We start from the raw sequence: 17,619 nt of genomic DNA on the forward strand, positions 1-17,619 counted from the left end.
GAAAAAGGGAGAGAGAAAGAAAGAAAGAAAGAAAGAAAGAAAGAAAGAAAGAAGGGAGGGAGGGAGGGAGGGAGGGAGGGAGGGAGGGAGGGAGGGAAGGAAGGAAGGAAGGAAGGAAGAAAGAAAGAAAGAAAGAAAGAAAGAAAGAAAGAAAGAAAGAAAGAGAAAAAAGAGAGATAATAGATAGCTGTTATAATTTACAGGTGATACACAGAGATGACAGCTAGATGACTAAATGGGTAGATGAAGGCCAGGCGTGGTGGTGCATGCCTTTAATCCCAGCACTCGGGAGGCAGAGGCAGGCGGATTTCTGAGTTCGAGGCTAACCTGGTGTATTAGTCAGGGTTCTCTAGAGTCACAGAACTTATGGATAGTCTCTAGATAATAAAGGAATTTATTGATGACTTACAGTCGGCAGCTCAATTCCCAACAATCGTTCAGTCACAGCTGTGAATGGAAGTCCAAGGATCTAGCAGTTACTCAGTCTCACGCAGCAAGCAGGCGAAGGAGCAGGAGCAAGAGCTAGACTCCCTTCTTCCAATGTCCTTATATTGTCTCCAGCAGAAGGTGTAGCCCAGATTAAAGGTGTGTTCCACCACACCTTTAATCCCAGATGAAAGGCGTAGCCCAGATTAAATGTGTGTTCCTTAAACTCGGAGATTCAATCTTCTGGAATTCATAGCCACTGTGGCTCAAGATCTTCAAACCAAGATCCAGATAAGGATCTCCAAGCCTCCAGATAAGGGTCACTGGTGAGCCTTCCAATTCCGGATTGTAGTCATTCCAAATATAGTCAAGTTGACAACCAGGAATAACCACTACAATCCACCCCTTGTCAACTTGACACAAATAATATCTCATGTTCACATGAAACAATAACAAGGTTGTAAATACGCCTAACATGATATAACTATCCCTCGTACAATCGCAAACACATTAGTAAATTTACAATGGGCATTCATATTACTTTATAATCCTCGTTTCTGCAACTGGTTACGTGGCCTTAATTGGTATTTATAACTACCTTCCTCTACTACCCACTCTGTATTTCCTTCTCCTTCAGCCAGCACCTCAGCAGGTCTTGGCTCTTTTCCTGGAGGATTGACCCATACCTTCATTCCTGATGGGTCTGTGTCCTTTGTCATCCTGCTTGGATTAGGCTGTTGTAGTTTCCCATTGACTTTAATCACAGGACATGGTAGTACTAAGAGACGCCCTAAGGGATCTCCTACACTCCAGACATAATCTTGCTTACCACCATTGTGAAGAGGTAATCCAATTTCCCCATGGTAATCTGGATCTATCACCCCTCCTAACACTGTTATTCCTTTTTTAGCCTGTTGGTTTAAGGGCATTAGAAGCCCAAAATGACCAGGGGGAAGTCTGAGCTTCCAGTTCAATGGAATGTTTGTTGTAGCTCCTGGTAGGAGCACTCCCCTCTCTGGAGCCAAAACTTCTAGGCCAGCAGAACCTAGAGTTATGGGGACAGGAAGCAAAAATTTTCCTAGAGGGTCACTAGGAGTGATAGTAAGTGGAACTATTCCGTTTTCCACCCCTTGATTCCTGGACCCATGAATCCTGGCTATGGGTGAAACTGTACCATATATCGAGCGCTGATTCAAAGCATATACTGCCTTCTGAAGAACTCTGCCCCAGCCTTCCAAGCTGTTACCACCTAATTGGCGCTGTAACTGCGTCTTCAAAAGGCCATTCCATCTTTCTATCAGCCCAGCTGCTTCAGGATGATGGGGAACGTGGTAAGACCAGTGAATTCCATGATCGTGGGCCCACTGTCGTACTTCTCTGGCTGTGAAATGAGTTCCTTGGTCAGAAGCAATACTGTGTGGAATACCATGACGATAGATAAGGCATTCTGTCAATCCATGAATGGTGGTTTTAGCAGAGGCATTACGTGCAGGAAAAGCAAATCCATAACCAGAATAAGTATCTACTCCAGTAAGAACAAAACGCTGTCCTTTCCATGAAGGAAGTGGTCCAATGTAGTCAACCTGCCACCAGGTTGCTGGCTGGTCACCTCGAGGAATGGTGCCATATCTGGGACTTAGTGTTGGTTTCTGCTGTTGGCAGATCTGGCAATCAGCAGCAGCTGTAGCCAGGTCAGCTTTGGTGAGTGGAAGCCCGTGTTGCTGAGCCCAAGCATAACCTCCATCTCGACCACCATGGCCACTTTGTTCATGTGCCCATTGAGCAATGACAGGGATGGCTGGGGAGAGAGGCTGACTGTCCACAGAACGGGTCATCTTATCCACTTGATTATTGAACTCCTCCTCGGCTGAAGTCACCTTTTGGTGAGCATTTACATGGGACACAAATATCTTCACATCCTTTGCCCATTTGGAGAGATCTATCCACATACTTCTTCCCCAGATGTCTTTCTCACCAATTTTCCAATTGTGATCTTTCCAAGTGCCTGACCATCCAGCCAATCCATTGGCTACAGCCCATGAGTCAGTGAATAATCGTACATCTGGCCATTTCTTCTTGCAAACAAACTGTAATACCATGTGTACTGCACGAAGTTCTGCCCACTGTGAAGATTTCCCTTCACCTGTGTCTTTCAAGGTTGTCCCAGAAAGGGGTTGTAATGCTGCAGCTGTCCACTTCTGGGTGGTGCCTGCATAACGTGCAGAGCCATCAGTAAACCAGGCTCTAGTCTTCTCCTCTTCGGTCAGTTGATCATAGGGAACACCCCATGAGGCTATAGGTGCATGCTTGGCAGCAGATGGCATTGTAACAGGAGTAGAAACCATAGGCATTTGAGCAACTTCTTCATGTAACTTGCTTGTGCCTTCAGGACCTGCTCTGGCCCGATCACGTATATACCACTTCCATTTGATAATAGACTGCTGCTGTGCGCGTCCCACTTTATGACTTGCAGGGTCTGATAGTACCCAGCTCATGATGGGTAATTCAGGTCGCATAGTGACTTGGTGTCCTATTGTCAAACGTTCAGTTTCCACTAAGGCCCAATAGCAGGCCAAGAGCTGTTTTTCAAAGGGAGAATAGTTGTCTGCAGATGATGGTAGAGCTTTGCTCCAAAATCCCAAAGGTCTTTTCTGTGATTCACCTACAGGGGCCTGCCAGAGGCTCCAAACAGCATCTCTATCAGCCACAGACACCTCAAGTACCATCGGGTCTGCTGGGTCATATGGTCCAAGTGGTAGAGCAGCCTGCACAGCAGCCTGGACCTGTTGAAGGGCCTTCTCCTGTTCCAGGCCCCACACAAAGCTAGCAGCTTTCCGAGTCACTTGGTAAATAGGCCTAAGTAACACACCCAAGTGAGGGATGTGTTGTCTCCAGAATCCAAATAGGCCCACTAAACGTTGTGCTTCTTTCTTGGTTGTAGGAGGGGCCAGGTGCAATAACTTATCTTTCACCTTAGAAGGAATATCTCTGCACACCCCACTCCTGGTACCAACTTCTGTATTAGTCAGGGTTCTCTAGAGTCACAGAACTTATGGATAGTCTCTAGATAATAAAGGAATTTATTGATGACTTACAGTCGGCAGCTCAATTCCCAACAATCGTTCAGTCACAGCTGTGAATGGAAGTCCAAGGATCTAGCAGTTACTCAGTCTCACGCAGCAAGCAGGCGAAGGAGCAGGAGCAAGAGCTAGACTCCCTTCTTCCAATGTCCTTATATTGTCTCCAGCAGAAGGTGTAGCCCAGATTAAAGGTGTGTTCCACCACACCTTTAATCCCAGATGAAAGGCGTAGCCCAGATTAAATGTGTGTTCCTTAAACTCGGAGATTCAATCTTCTGGAATTCATAGCCACTGTGGCTCAAGATCTTCAAACCAAGATCCAGATAAGGATCTCCAAGCCTCCAGATAAGGGTCACTGGTGAGCCTTCCAATTCCGGATTGTAGTCATTCCAAATATAGTCAAGTTGACAACCAGGAATAACCACTACACCTGGTCTACAAAGTGAGTTCCAGGACAGCCAGGGCTTCACAGAGAAACCCTGTCTCGAAAAACAAAACAAAACAAAACAAACAAAAAAAATGGGTAGATGACAGACAGACAGACACTTAAAAAGAACAAAGACAGATAATCTGGGGGATGACTCAGTGGTTAAGAGTGATTGCTCTGCAAGCATGAAGTTCAAATCCCAGCACCAACATAAAAAGCTGTCCATGACTATAATCCCAGGGCAGCAGGGCAGAGACGGATGGACCCCCAGAGCTCACTGGTAAGGGAGCTTAGCCAAAACAGCAAGCTTCCAGTTCAGTGAGAAATCCTTTCTTAGAGCAGTAAGTCAGAGAGAGTTTGAGGAAGTCCTAGGTCCTGTCCTGGTACATGCACCTGCACTCATAAGGAAACTATCCGTGAGCCTCTGTGGCTGCCTGGCCTGACCCAGGGAGCACCTGGGCGGTGGTTGGAAGGCTTGGCTCTTCCAGGGCAGGAGAGCTTTTCTCCCTGGTCACCTGGGGGGAGGATTTGTGGAAGTAGAGCTGGGAAGCTGAAGGCTGAGCCCAGTTCCTGTCAGTGGTCCTCAGGGTCCTCCCTCCCTTTCTCCCACTGCCCTGTGCCTGTCTGTACACACACACACACACACACACACACACACACACACACACACACACACACACGCACGCACGCACGCACGCACACATAGAAGACTACAGGGACAGGAGCACGTCTCCCATCCAGGTGGGACCAGAGGAAACAGGAAGGACTCCAATGGGAAGCAGGGGGAGGAGGAAGCTTCCAGGAAGCGCTCGGTGCTTCTGAAATGATGTCTTAGACAGGACCAGACTGAACCCTGTGCCAAAAGGGACTGAAAGCCCCACCACAGTCTCCTGTCCACCGTGTTTCACCCCATGATAGGGTCATGTGAGTGTCAGAGAGTGAGTGAGTACCCTTTGAAATAGAGCCTCAGACTCCAGCCAGGGTCTTGGGGACAAGGGGAGGGACTGCCCAGCGCCTGGGGCATTGGTCTCAGGAAGCCCCTTTTCCTGGCAGGCACATCTGTGGCTGTCACAGCCCCACAGAACAGCCCCACCTCCACAGCAGCCAAGACTGTAACCTGCTCATATTTTATTGAAGGTAAAGCTCGGGGTTCACACAGAGCCTCAGCTTCCCAGCATCTATAACGTGTGTAGTGTGTGTCCCGTGGCTCCAGGTAGAAGGGGATGCAGGATGGTCAAGGCTGGCTCTTGTAGGCTGTGGTCCAGTCTGCTCAGTAGCCCCCATCGCTGCAAGAATCCAAGGTTCTGGTTTTAGCTCTGCTTGCTCTAACCAGATGTGGACAACTGGGGGGTGAGGGAGGGAAACAGCTGTGCAAGGCCAGAAGAAGGTGACATACGTTAGCCAACCAGGGACCAGGCAGATAGGAATCCCGAATGGTGTGTGAGGACATGGCGGGCACCTTACCCTCAGCTCAGGCTCCACTTGGCCAATTCCACCTGGGTTAGTGTGTGAGGACATGGCGGGCACCTTACCCCCAGCTCAGGCTCCGCTTGGCCAGCTCCACCTGGGCCAGCCGATGCTCACTGAGCACTCGCACTCTGGTGATGGTGGCCAGCGGTCGGTGCCGATGTGGGAACTGGAGCACCTTTTGTTCCTGGGCATAAATGTGGAAGTGTTCTGCGTCTGCACTCACCTCCATCTGAGGGGAAGGGAAAGTGTGTGTGTGTGGGGGGTGTCTCTGGGCCCCAACCACAGAAGCCTTCTTGGCTGTCAGCAATCTCTCCAGGCTCCACCCAACAGCAGCCAAGTGTGAGCCAGGACTATTCATTCAGCTTGGCTCCTCTTTGTCTCTCTGTCTCTGTCTCTCCCTCTCTCCCTCTCTTCTCTCTCTTCTCCACGTGTTCTCAGCCAGCCTCTACCTTTCTTCCTCTTTCTGTCTTCTCTCCTCTGTCTTTCTGTCCTTCTCTGCCCCCTTTTCTCTGCCACTATCCCCTTTCCACGTTGCCTTCCTTTCCCTCCAATAAACTTCATTTTGTACTAGGCCTGTTGCACGGTGCTGATTCCTCGGGGGGGGGGGGGGGGACGGGGACGACGACACATTGGCCTGGCCCACCAAGGTGCTCATTGGCCTGGCCCACCAAGGTGCTCCCTCCTGCCGCATTTTATAAAACACAACCCTGGCTACTTGGCAAAGCATGGTGTGGACCACCTGGTCCTGAGTTCCTAGCTGGGGATCCCTCTTTTCACCAAGAGAAGGTGGTTAGTAGCCAGAGAGAGAGAGACACCCTGTGAACAAACTCCGTGAAAGGAGGCCACTCGGCCCAGCAGGGTGCACCAGCCCATGCATTTATCCTCCGCAGTCCCTGTCTTCACGGGTCCTAGGTGTCCCACCCCACCTCTCCTTCCTCCCACAGACCCCATCACCTCAAAGGGCTCTCCCAGAGTCAGTGGGAATATGCTGGACACCTCCTCCTGCCCCCACCGTCCTCCCTGGAAAGCATTGCCCACCACCGTGGCGCTGGAGAATCGAGGTTTGACGTGGAAGGCGATGTCTCCGGCGTCTGTTAAGAAGTTGATCTCGAACCTATGGGTGGAGAGTGTGATTAGGGTCAGGAGTGTGGCTGGAGGGTCCCGACCCCAGCGAGGGAGGCTCTTACTTCTCTTCTCCAGCATCTGCATGTCCCTGGACAGTCAGGCTCCAGCCAGGGGCCAGACCCCCTGCACAGAAGGCTTCGAACTGAAGGCAAAACACAGGGGACAGAGCCCCAGAGGGCTGCAACCTCCTTCCTCCCCATCAAGTGTGCTGTTTATTCAGGGACACCGGCTCCCACCAAGCCCAAGCCTCTACTTCCATGTTGCTCTGGGTGTGGTGGTCCAACCTTACCCCCACAGCCTCTCTGCTTGGGGGCTGAGGAGAAGCTATAAACATTCCCAGCTCTATAGTGGAGTAGGTGGCCCCACCAGGCGCCCACCCCCCCACTCCACTTCCTTCTCCAGCATTTGCAACCTCCCTGGGCTGTGGATCTTACCCACCTGCAGTGTCATTGCCCTCAGCCACTGGGTGTGGGGATGAGGCAGCTGGAGATATAGCAGAGCCCGCTGGGGCGGGGCATGGGGGCCCCACCTCTAGGGGCCTTGTCTGGGTCACATGGACCTCTGTGCCCCATTTTTCCTCCCCCCTCAGGCTAACCCTGCTGGAGAGGGGGCTGGGTACATGGCTTAGTGGCAGCGCTCTTGCCCTGGGTTCATCAGTGAATACACTGGTCCTTTCAACATACTTCCCCAGGTCTACCTAGCTCTGCCACCAGCACTATTCAGGGTCTTGTGCACATCTGGGGATACATCACCCATCTTTGTAGGGAGGGTGTAACCAGGGCCCCCCCCAACTCCCATACTCCAGAGCCTCACACTGACCCCATCGGTCTCAAAGAGTGAAGAAAGTGTGTCCTCCTATAGAACCCTGGCTGACCTTATGACCTCAGTCTGACCATCCATCAACTGTCTACCATACTGGGAATGTGTCCCTGATCCAGTCCCCTTCCATCCCAGGGCTGCCCCGCTGCAGTGGCTCAGTGGCCTCAAGGGGATGAATGGGGATTAGGCCTGGCTCTGCTCAGCACATTCCAGTGTCCAGTCTACAGATGGGGAGGGCCTTTCCCACACCCCCACGCCTCTCCTGGCCGGCTGCCTCTTGGGCTGAGCCAATGAGAAGGATCCACTGGGGCCCTCGAGGCCACCTCAAGGATGGAGGAGAGAAGCCCAAGTCTGTGGGGGCGGTTATGGGGGCCTCTGGGACTCTCTGAAGGGGGAAGTTGGGTCACAGTGTAGCTGTGGTGGGGGCCCAGAGCCTTGGGGGTAAAGCCTGCAGATGAGTGTGTAACAAGCACGTGTCTCCTTTTCTCCTGTCCCCGTGGGTCCCCTCTGCCACCGTTCTTCTCTCCAGGCCCTGGCAGGGCTGAGCCTCTGGCCTGCTTTGCCTCTTCCCAGATACCGCTGCACGGATGGACACAGTCTGGCAGGGAGCTATGGGTACCAAGGTCAAGCAGGACACAGAGATGGCTCACTAGCATGGCAGGGTTGGCTGAGCCTGCAGGGGGCAGCCCAGAGCAACAGAGATTCCCTGGGGTGAGCCTGCTGGACCTGCCTGGCTGGGTGCAGAGTCTGCAGACCCCACATGCTCACCTTCCTGGAGGGCCATGGGGAAGAAGTACCATCAGTAAGTGCTTGCTGCGCAAGTAGGGGGATCTGAGTTTGATGCCCAGCACTTGTGCAAGGCACAGAACACAGTGGTCTGTGCTGGGGTCTCCAGCCAGCCAGTCAGGAGACCCTGGCAAGTCCCAGGTCCCTGTGACAGTCTCTCAAAACCACACACACTAAAGCCCTGGGCCGCAGGGCCCACTAGGAGACTGCAGGCCGGCTTCATGGCTTTCCCCTTCTCCTTTCCCCTATGTAGGGATGCTGCTGGGACGAGATGTCCATCTTCAAATTCTCTGGATGTGCAATACAGTGCTGGTTGGTACCAGAACTCAGGGCTGGGGTCAAAGCCCACAAGTCAGGAGTGTGGACAGGTTCTAACCCCCTGGCTACCTTGAGCCAGTGGCCTTCTGTGCTTCACAGCCACGTGCTGGAGTTGCTAATGCTGACCTCTGTCACCTCCTCCCCTTAGTGCTCCCCCCCCCCCACACACACACACCCAGTGCCTGTCTCCTTGATGAAGGAAGGTAAACAAGACAGATGTGGCTGAGCAGGGGAACTGGGTCAGCCCACTCCACCTCCATCTTTCCTAGGATGAGAGGAACATCGACGTGGGCACCTTGTTCTCCGGCTCTTGCAGCCTGGAGGCCATAGCTTGGAATTGGGAGCCTGGGGATGGGGGCGGGGGAGCCCCATACCTGTTGAGACATGAGGCCCAGATTTTGCTGCCAGGGACAGAGAGGTCAAAGATGCCTGCTTCCAACGGTCTCCATCCCCTGTGAGCCTCAACCTCCCCCTTCCGGCTTATGAGGTCTGTGTGGTAGGAAAGCTGGCGGCTGCCCACCACCCAGCTCAGTCTCTACAGCTGGGAAGTGTTGGAACCCCAGGCCATTCTGATGGAGGCTGGACGTGCTCCCACAACTGGACTCTGCCCCATGGTGTCACACAGACCTGTGCTTGCATCCCTCTGAGTGGCTGGGACTTGTGTCTGGTAGGGTTGGAGCAGGAGGCTGTGACAACTCCCAATGACCCAGGCAGCTACAGCCCCGGGGACAGAATGGGCCAAGGAGAGACCCGAGATGCACTTTGCCCCCACACCAATGTCAGGGAACCCAGCTCCTTCCTTGGCTGCCTCTGCCCTGGCCTGGTTGGATTTTGTGAGATTCGATGGTGTGGCGGGCAGTAGTCCTCTATGCCGTGCTGTCTGGTGGGCCTGCTGCCAGGTGAGGTGGTTCAGGGCTGAGACTAACAGACCTGCCATTTAGGCAGCACCCGCACCTCCTACCTCCACCCGGATGTGCGGTTTTGCCTGGAGCTGTTGACTTTGAAGGTTCTTAAGCAGGAGCTGGTCTCCACCCAGCTTAGGGGAGGAGCTACACCAGGATGGGGGGCGGGGCGCGGTGTAGGCGGACATCTTGGCCAGACCCTGGCCAGTGCTGAGTGCCAACTCTCCTCCCCCTCTCCTCTTCCCTGGCTCCTCCACTTCTCTTCTTCCTCCCCACGTCATCCTTTTCCCTCATCCATTTTCCCCTGTTCATGTGTTTCTAAGAATGTCCTTACTTAGCCCAGGCTTGCCTCCGACTTTCAAGTTTTATCCCAGCCTCCTCAGTGCTGAGATTATAGACCTGTGCCACTACACCCAGGCTGCTTTTAAGAAGTGGTCACTTCGCGTAGCCCAGGCTTGCTCCCTGTCAGATACCTACTGGCCAGTTTACAGGCATCTCTAAAGCTGACAGCCTTTGGGATTGGTTCTGAGATCCATATTCTGGAAAAGGATGTAGGAGCACAGACACACAGCTAGACCATCACAGAGCCAAGGTTTGAAGCCAGCAGTATGCCTGCCCGAGTCCCCACCCTAAACACATCCCTTGGAAGCATGGGATGGAGGTCCATCTGGGTTGGCTTTCAGGAGGAGGAGGCACTACGGGTGGCTGTTGTAGAATGAACAGGAGTTAGGTTATGGGAAGGTACCCAAACCAACAACAATCTGGGTGTGGTGGCACAGAACTATAATCCCAGCACTGAGGCAGGAGGATTGAAAGTTGGAGGCTCCCGGTCATGATGAAGGGGAATCATCTTTTCTCGGCTACATCTGTCAGTTTCTGAGCCAAACTCCTCAGTCAGTGTTTCCCAGTAACCCATTAATTTTGCAACCATCAAGAGTGTTCATATTTGTTCACAACCCTGTTGGACAAGAACCTTCCCTTTCCCTTTTGGGCTGTTTCCCTGATGGTGCATTGCTGTGAGCAACCTCCAGGGGGCAGTAAGGAGCCAAGTCAAAGAAAAAATGCCCGGATAAATGTGGCACATTGTAACAGAGGATAGTGCTGGAGGGTGTGGGGGCGGGTGTTGAAGGGATTCCCTCCCAACCATCCAAACTGACTCAATGCCAATAGGAAAGGAGCCAATGTGAAGCCACCTTTGAGGTATGGCCCACAGAGGGTTGTCTGGAACAGAAACACAATTTGAGGAGGCCACTGAGGCAGACAGGGTTAGGGCCAGCTGTGCAGGCAAGAACATGCCTGCCTACTCACATCTGACCTTGACGGAGCCAGATATTTTCTCCAGATGCATGCTGGGCTCCAGGGACACTGCCGAAGCGCCAGCGCTATAAACAGACCCGGGGACTGGATTGGAGGAAGGAAGAGCTGTAAATACAACCAGACAATAAAGTGTCTGGAGGATCCCCTTCACGCTGTGCTGAAGGTGTAGGTGCGGAAATTCTGAGCCCCAGAACCAGGGAGGGGACACGGCTCACCAGACAGGAGCATTATTTTATTAACTAATTTATTTATTTATTTTTGGTTTTGGTTTTTCGAGACAGGGTTTCTCTGTGTAGCCCTGGCTGTCCTGAAACTCACTCTGTAGACCAGGCTGGCCTTGAACTCAGAAATCCTCCTGCCTCTACCTCCCAAGTGCTGGGATTAAAGGCGTGCGCCACCACTGCCCGGCTATTTTAAAGATGTGTGTGTGTGTGTGCGCGCGCGCGCGCGCGCGCGCGAAAATGCTTAGGTAAGCCAGAAGAGGAATCAGGTATCCTGCTCTGTCTCTCTCTGCCTTATCCTTTGAGACAGGATCTCTAACTGAGCCTGAAGCTAAGATGCTAACCTCAAGCCCCAGTGGCATTCCTGTCTCTACCCCACCCCCAGCTCCTGAGTGACAGGTGGGCACAGCCAAGCCCTGCTTTTTTTTTTTTTTTTTTTTTTTTCAGTAATGGAGATTCACGCTTTTGAGAGGCACATGTGCACTACCTCACTCAGCCTTGCAGGGGCATTTATAGACCACCAGTGCATTCATGCACAGTAGACCCTGGGAAGGCTGTGTTCATGTAGTTTGTCTTGTAGACAGAGAGACTGACAGAATGCGCCCACTGAACTTCTGGAATATTCCATGGAGATATGAGTCTATAACACAGACTAGATTCCCAAATCAGGACAAAAGGCATGCTAATAATCCCTTCCTTTCTTCCTTCAAAGACGGAGTCTTACGTAGCCCAGGCTGCCCTCAAACTCACTGCGTAGCCAAGGATACTCTTGCTCTCTTGATCCCCATTCCTCCACCTCCAGAGTGTGAAATTACAGGTGTATACCACTGTACCTGGTTTATGGGGTACTGGGGATGGTGCCCAGGACTTCATGCATGCTAGACAAGTGTTTCCTCCCCTATGCTACATGGCCAGCCCTCTCCTCCCTTTCTGAGACATGGTTGGTCTCATTCTTTAGTCCAAGGTAGCCTTGAGCTCCCTGAGACATGGGTGCCTCAGCCTCTCAAGTGCTGAGCCTACAATCCTGCATCACTTTGCCTATTTATTATTATATAGGACCTGAAAATCTGAAGTCCAAGGGCAGCCTCAGCTATATGAAACCTTGTGTAAAAAAATATTTAAATTAAAAAAAAAAAGTGTTAGCCGGGCATGGTGGCACACACCTTTAATCCCAGCACTTGGGAGGCAGAGGCAGGCAGATTTCTGAGTTTGAGGCCAGCCTGGTCTACAAAGTGAGTTCCAGGACAGCCAGGGCTACACAGAGAAACCGTGTCTCGAAAAACTAAAAAAAAAAAAAAGTGTTACATGTTTTCTTTCAAATATGGAAACCTCAAAAAACATAAAGACCAAAAAGCATAAAGATGGGGGGGTGCATTAGGGATGGTGGGGGCTGGGGTGGGGACAGGAAGTGGGTAGGAAAGGGGGTAGGTGAGATCGACCCATGACATATACATGAGCCGCAATGACCCAGCAACGCCCACTGATTTCTGCACTTACTATCTGCTGGTAATTATCCCTGCCATGATTTTCATATTGATTCCATGTTTAAACAGTAAGTTTTGACACGCTGAGTTAGGTGAAGCATATAATTAAGTTTTACCCTGAGCACTTAGAAAATGTCAGAGTAGAGAGCTGCGGAGATGGCTCAGCAGTTTAGAGCACCAGGCGCCTTTTCCGGAGGAGCCCGATGCAATTCCCAGCACCCACGTGGCACCTCCCACCATCTGTGACTGCAGTTCCAGGGGATCTGACGCCCTCTTCTGTTCACTGCAGGGACCAGTCATGTATGTGGTGCACAGGCAAAACACTTATGCACTCAAAATAAAATTAAAAAGTGTGTGTGTGTGTGTCCACGTGTGTGTGGTATATGCATGTGTGTGTGCCCATATACATATGATATGTTGCCAATATCAGCTGTCTTTTTTTTTGTCACTCTCTACCTTACTAGTGCTTCTGCTTGCTTTTGTCTTGTATTTGAGGCAGGGTCTCTTACAGAACCTGGAGCTCGCCAATCTGGCTAGAATGGTTAGCGGGCAAGCTCCACCAACCTGTCAGCACCCACCCCCCAGCTCTGGGGTTATAGGCATGCCACACTGAGATTCTATATAATCACTAGGGAATTGAACCCAGGTCCTCAGGTTTGCACAGCAAGCCCTTCACCCACAGAGCCGTCTTCCCAGCACCCCACCGGTCTTTATTAATATTCTTTTCAAGACAGAGTTTCTCTGAGTAGCCCTGGCTGTCCTAGAACTCACTCTGAGACTGGACTGGCCTCAAACTCCACCTGCCTCTGCCTTCAAGTGCTGGGATTAAAGGCATGGCCACCATAGCCTGGCTCTTTTTATTTTTTTAAAGATAAGCAATAGAAAAATCTCTGTGACAGTTGAGATAGTTCACATCTGTAGTCTCAGCAGGCAGGAGACGGAGGCAGGAGGGACTGTGAGTTCCATGGCTCCCTAGGGTACGGTCATATTTTGTCAAAAAAAGGGGGGGGTTGGGGCTGCGGCTTTGTTGGTAGACTGCTTGCCCAGCATGCACGAAAATGCATAAACTGGACATGATTGGTGGTCACCCATCATCTCTGCACCAGACAGATAGAAGAAGAAAATTTGAAATTCAAGATCATCCTTGGCTACATAGCAAATTGGAGGCTACTCTAAGATGTGTAAGATCCCGTCTCAAAAATAAAATATAACAAAGAGATAAAGAGAGAGACATTTTATATTGTCCCTGTGGTTGGGAATGAGCCCTTCCCGGGAATCCTTAGGGACAGGCTGTGGCCACTGCCTAAGCCTCTGTCACCAGGAAGTCTGTGCTGCGTCCCTGAACCACACTCCCATCAGCCTCAGGCAGCACAGGCCGCCTGCCCCGGCAGAGCCGACTGGCTTCCAATGTGTTCCATCCCTGCCAAGGCGCTTGGGAAAGACCCAGGGGAGCCACCAGCTCCTAAAATAACCTCACACCAGTTCCAGGACATCTGTGGGATGGGGAGGAGTTGTGAGCCCCAAGGAACACTGAAGAGACGGGTAGGGCTGGAAATGGGGACCGGCGGGCCGAGCAGAGACAAAGAGGAGGCAACAGAGAAAAGTAGACATGGCAGGGCCTGATGTCAGTAGCCAGTCATCCCAACGTAATGGGAGGCTGAAGCAGGAGGATCGTGAGTTCAATACCAGCCCGGGAAACGTATGGTGAGACTCTGTAAACAGAGTAAACAGAAGGCTGAGGATGAAGCACTGTGCCTTTGTGGTGCGCATGCGCCCTTAGGATCACTCCTAGGAATGGGGGTGAGGGAGGGTACAGGGTAGGGGTGGGGAAGTAGCAGAGAGATACTAACAAAGATAGGTAGAAACTCCTTTTTTTTTTTTTTTATAAAAGATTTATTTATTTATCTTATGAATATGAGTACACCACCGCTGTCTTCAGACACACAAGAGGGCATCCGGTCTCATTACAGGTGGTTGTGAGTTACCATGTGGCTGCTGGGAATTGAACTCAGGACCTCCAGAAGAGCAGTCAGTGCTCTTAACCACGCTGAGCCATCTCTCCAGCCCAGGTAGAAACTCTTGAAGAAGCAAAGTCAGGCAAAAATAAAAGAGAACAGAAGAGGAGAAAAGACCAGAAAGCGCATGCCTCAGGCTGGGCAGCCCCGCCCCTCTCTTTTCTCAAAGGGGAAACTGAGGCCCAGATAAGCCCGGGAAGTTGCCAGAAGAACTCCAGCCTTATGCCCTTCACACTTGTCTACCCCAGCTGGCTGCAGACTCTGACCCACTGTCCCACCCCTGCCTCAGAGAATCCCTAGGGGGTTGAGAAATGTCCTCTTCGTAGCCAGCACTGGATGAAGTTTGTGGAATTTCCCCCAGCTCGAGGCGGCCAGAGGCCAGAGGAGAGCTGAGACTGGCTTACGGCTCAGAAGGCAGGATGGGGTAGAAACTGAGGCTTAGGGAGAAGCTGGAACAAAGGAGCATGGGTATACAGGAAGCAGGAACTGAAGGGTGCTTCTTGTCCAGAGAAGGTCTGATGTAGCCAAGGCTGGCCTGGAACTCACCACGTAGTTCCTCCTGTCTCCACATCCCAAGTGCTGGGATTATAGACACTGGCCACCATATCCTGTTTATGAGACTCTGGGATGGAACTCAGGGCTTCAGGCATGCTAGGCAAACACTCCACCAACTAAGCCACGTTCCCAGGAAATGAGGGATGCATTTTGAGCTAAAGGATTTTTGTTAAGAGACCCTACTCCTAGACCCTCCTAGGTCCATGACAGAGTCACCAACATTTAATCATTCAACAAACATTTATGAAACACTCTTTATTTATGGAGCACACCTTTTGGACTGGGACCTGGTGAGAGGGTTCACAGTGGACAAGAAGGGCCTGTAGGTGACAGGTTGAGACGGAAGCTTTAAGTGAGCAAAAAACTACACACGATCATGGGGTGGGGGTGAGGGTGTAGAACTGAGAGGTGACAGCCAAGGGATGGTCTGCAGACTTCATGGGTCAGTGTCCCGGCGGGATCCACGGGGTCTCCTGAACCCTCTCACAAGGGAGTCAGTCATTTCTTTCATGTCATGTTTTTGGCAGGTGCCTCCCACATGCTAACAGCCTGCTATGTTTTCGGCAGCAGGCATGGTTCAGTGTGGATGATTCTCAGGATAGGAACTAAGAACAGAGGGCACTGGGGTTGGGGCTCAGTGGGGAGAGTGCTAGCTTAACACACACCAGGGCCCAAGGTCAACCCCCAATAACACACAACACCAAGTATGGTGGTACATGCTTAAAACCCCAGTATCTGGGAGGTGGAGGTGATCTTTCTTGAGGCCAGCCTGGGCTACATGAGGGGAGGGGGTAGCTGGGCGGTGGTGGCTCATACCTTTAATTCCAGCATTTGGGAGGCAGAGGCAGGCGGGTCTTTGTGAGTTCGAGGCCAGCCTGGTCTATAGATGGAGTTCTAGGACAGCCAGGGCTTCACAGAGAAACCCTGTCTTGAAAAAAACAAAAATAAAGGAAGGAGAAGGGTGAAGGAGGAGAAGGAGGAAGAGGAGGAGGAGGAGGAAGAAGAGGAGGGGAAGAAGTAGTCAGCTTGTGTCTGTAATTCCAGCCCTTGATAGAAATAATTAAAAGGAAGCAGGATAAGAAGGAACAGGGCAAAGCAAGTAGCAGGTGAGAGGGGAGGAGTTGGGAATGCAGCTCAGTGGGTAGCGTGCTGGTCCAGCACACACAAGGCCCTGAGTTCGATCCTCAGAACCACATACAGGAGACCCCATGAAAAGGAAGAAAAGAAGGCAGGCTGGAGAGATGGCTCAGTGGTTCTCAGCTCTTGTGGCTCTTGCAAAGGACCTAAGTTCTGTGCCCAGCACCCCCATCAGGTGGGCAACTGCAGCTGCAGGGCCCTCCTCTGGCTTCTGTAAGTATCCACATGTACATATGTGCACGTATGTATAGAGAGAAAGAAAAGGAGGAAAAGAGGAAAGAAGGGAGGGAGGAGGCAGGAAGGATGGAAATGTATAAGAAATGTAAACAGTAAACAAAGGATCTTCCAAGGACCAAGTTCAAGGGAAAGATAACATGAACTTAAGGTGTCCCCGCTGCTGAAGAGACAGACACAGGTTCCACACAGGAAAAAGTCCCCAAGGTCCTGAAGGACATCTGTCAGAGGTCAGAGGTCATGGTCAAAGTGGGTTGGACCCAGATCCCAAAGGAATTTTCTAGGGGCAGGAGAGAGAAGAGGAAGATAGGTCTGTGAGCCACGGTGGGAGAGTGTTCAAGTACTTGCCCAGGAGAAAGAGAATAAGTGGTTTAGACACAGGGCCTGAGATGCACCTGGGGCTTGCTGTGGTTGATTGTGAAGGGTGTGTCCCATACATACACTTACTCACACATACACATACACATACACACACACACACACACACATATACACACACACTCACACACATACACACACACACAAACACACACACACACACATACACACACACACACACTCACACACACACACACATACACACACACACAAACACACACACACACATACACACACACACACACACACACACACACACACACACACACACACACACACACACACAGTCTGCCTCCCATCTTCGGCTTCCAGCCTTCTCACTGTCACCCCAGGTTCTCTTGGGAGGTGGATGGTTGCTCTGAGAGGGGCTCAAGTCTGGAGTCTATCAGATTTGCTCACCTAAACATCAGGGTCCCCCAAAGCCTCACTCAGTGTCCCTGCTCTGACCGTTGCCCCCACTTCCCTGGGTTGGAACAACGGGACACAAGATTCTTTCAAAAACATTTCCTTTGCAAAATAATCCTCCCAAATATGTTTTTGGAAACTGAACAGGAAGATGTTAATTAAGGTCCCTCCCCAGAGGGGGTACAGGGAGGAAGCGTGGGGGTCAGACACAGGAGCAGGGGCCAAATTGGCTCAGGAGGACCTGGTCCACACCCAACCCCACAGCCCTCGCACAACCAACCCAGCTCCTCCATCTTTGGCCGATGAGGGATTCAAGCTCTCAACCCATAGCAGGACACAGAGTCCAGGAAGGGGCAGTGTATGGCCGAGGTCACAGGTCAGAGGTGGAGCAGAGTGGAGAGATATCTGCAGCCAGCAAGAGTCTGTGTTCACAGAAAGGCATCTGCACTTGTGCGTCCTTGTATCTGTGCCAGGCAGGCAGGGGACAGGCGAGGAGACCCTGGGCTCTGCAGGGCTTATT

At 51.6% G+C, this 17,619-nt stretch overlaps 1 protein-coding gene and 1 further gene across 3 annotated transcripts; both read right to left on the bottom strand.

Moving 5' to 3' along the window:
• Window positions 1–376: 376 nt before the first annotated feature.
• Gm52800 lies at window positions 377–4,846 on the bottom strand.
• A 195-nt stretch (window positions 4,847–5,041) lies between these two features.
• Grifin (galectin-related inter-fiber protein) lies at window positions 5,042–9,451 on the bottom strand. 3 transcript variants are annotated; one of them, XR_377161.4, is made up of 5 exons: window positions 6,967–9,450; window positions 6,591–6,670; window positions 6,358–6,517; window positions 5,398–5,632; window positions 5,042–5,219 (listed from the first exon to the last, which is right to left on the bottom strand). XR_377161.4 is itself a non-coding variant. In NM_030022.1 (5 exons), exons 1-5 carry the CDS (start codon window positions 6,976–6,978, stop codon window positions 5,204–5,206), a joined length of 435 nt encoding a protein of 144 aa, NP_084298.1. In that variant the 5' UTR covers window positions 6,979–6,992; the 3' UTR covers window positions 5,114–5,203. The 3 variants fall into 3 exon arrangements, 1 of the variants encoding a protein (NP_084298.1); NM_030022.1 differs by having other exon boundaries at window positions 5,114–5,219; window positions 5,466–5,632; window positions 6,967–6,992; XR_377162.4 differs by having other exon boundaries at window positions 5,218–5,300; window positions 6,967–9,451.
• Between the last annotated feature and the right edge of the window lie 8,168 nt (window positions 9,452–17,619).

The sequence above is a fragment of the Mus musculus genome, chromosome 5 (genome assembly GCF_000001635.26).
Source record: "Mus musculus strain C57BL/6J chromosome 5, GRCm38.p6 C57BL/6J".
In the NCBI taxonomy this organism is placed as follows: Eukaryota; Metazoa; Chordata; class Mammalia; order Rodentia; family Muridae; genus Mus; species Mus musculus.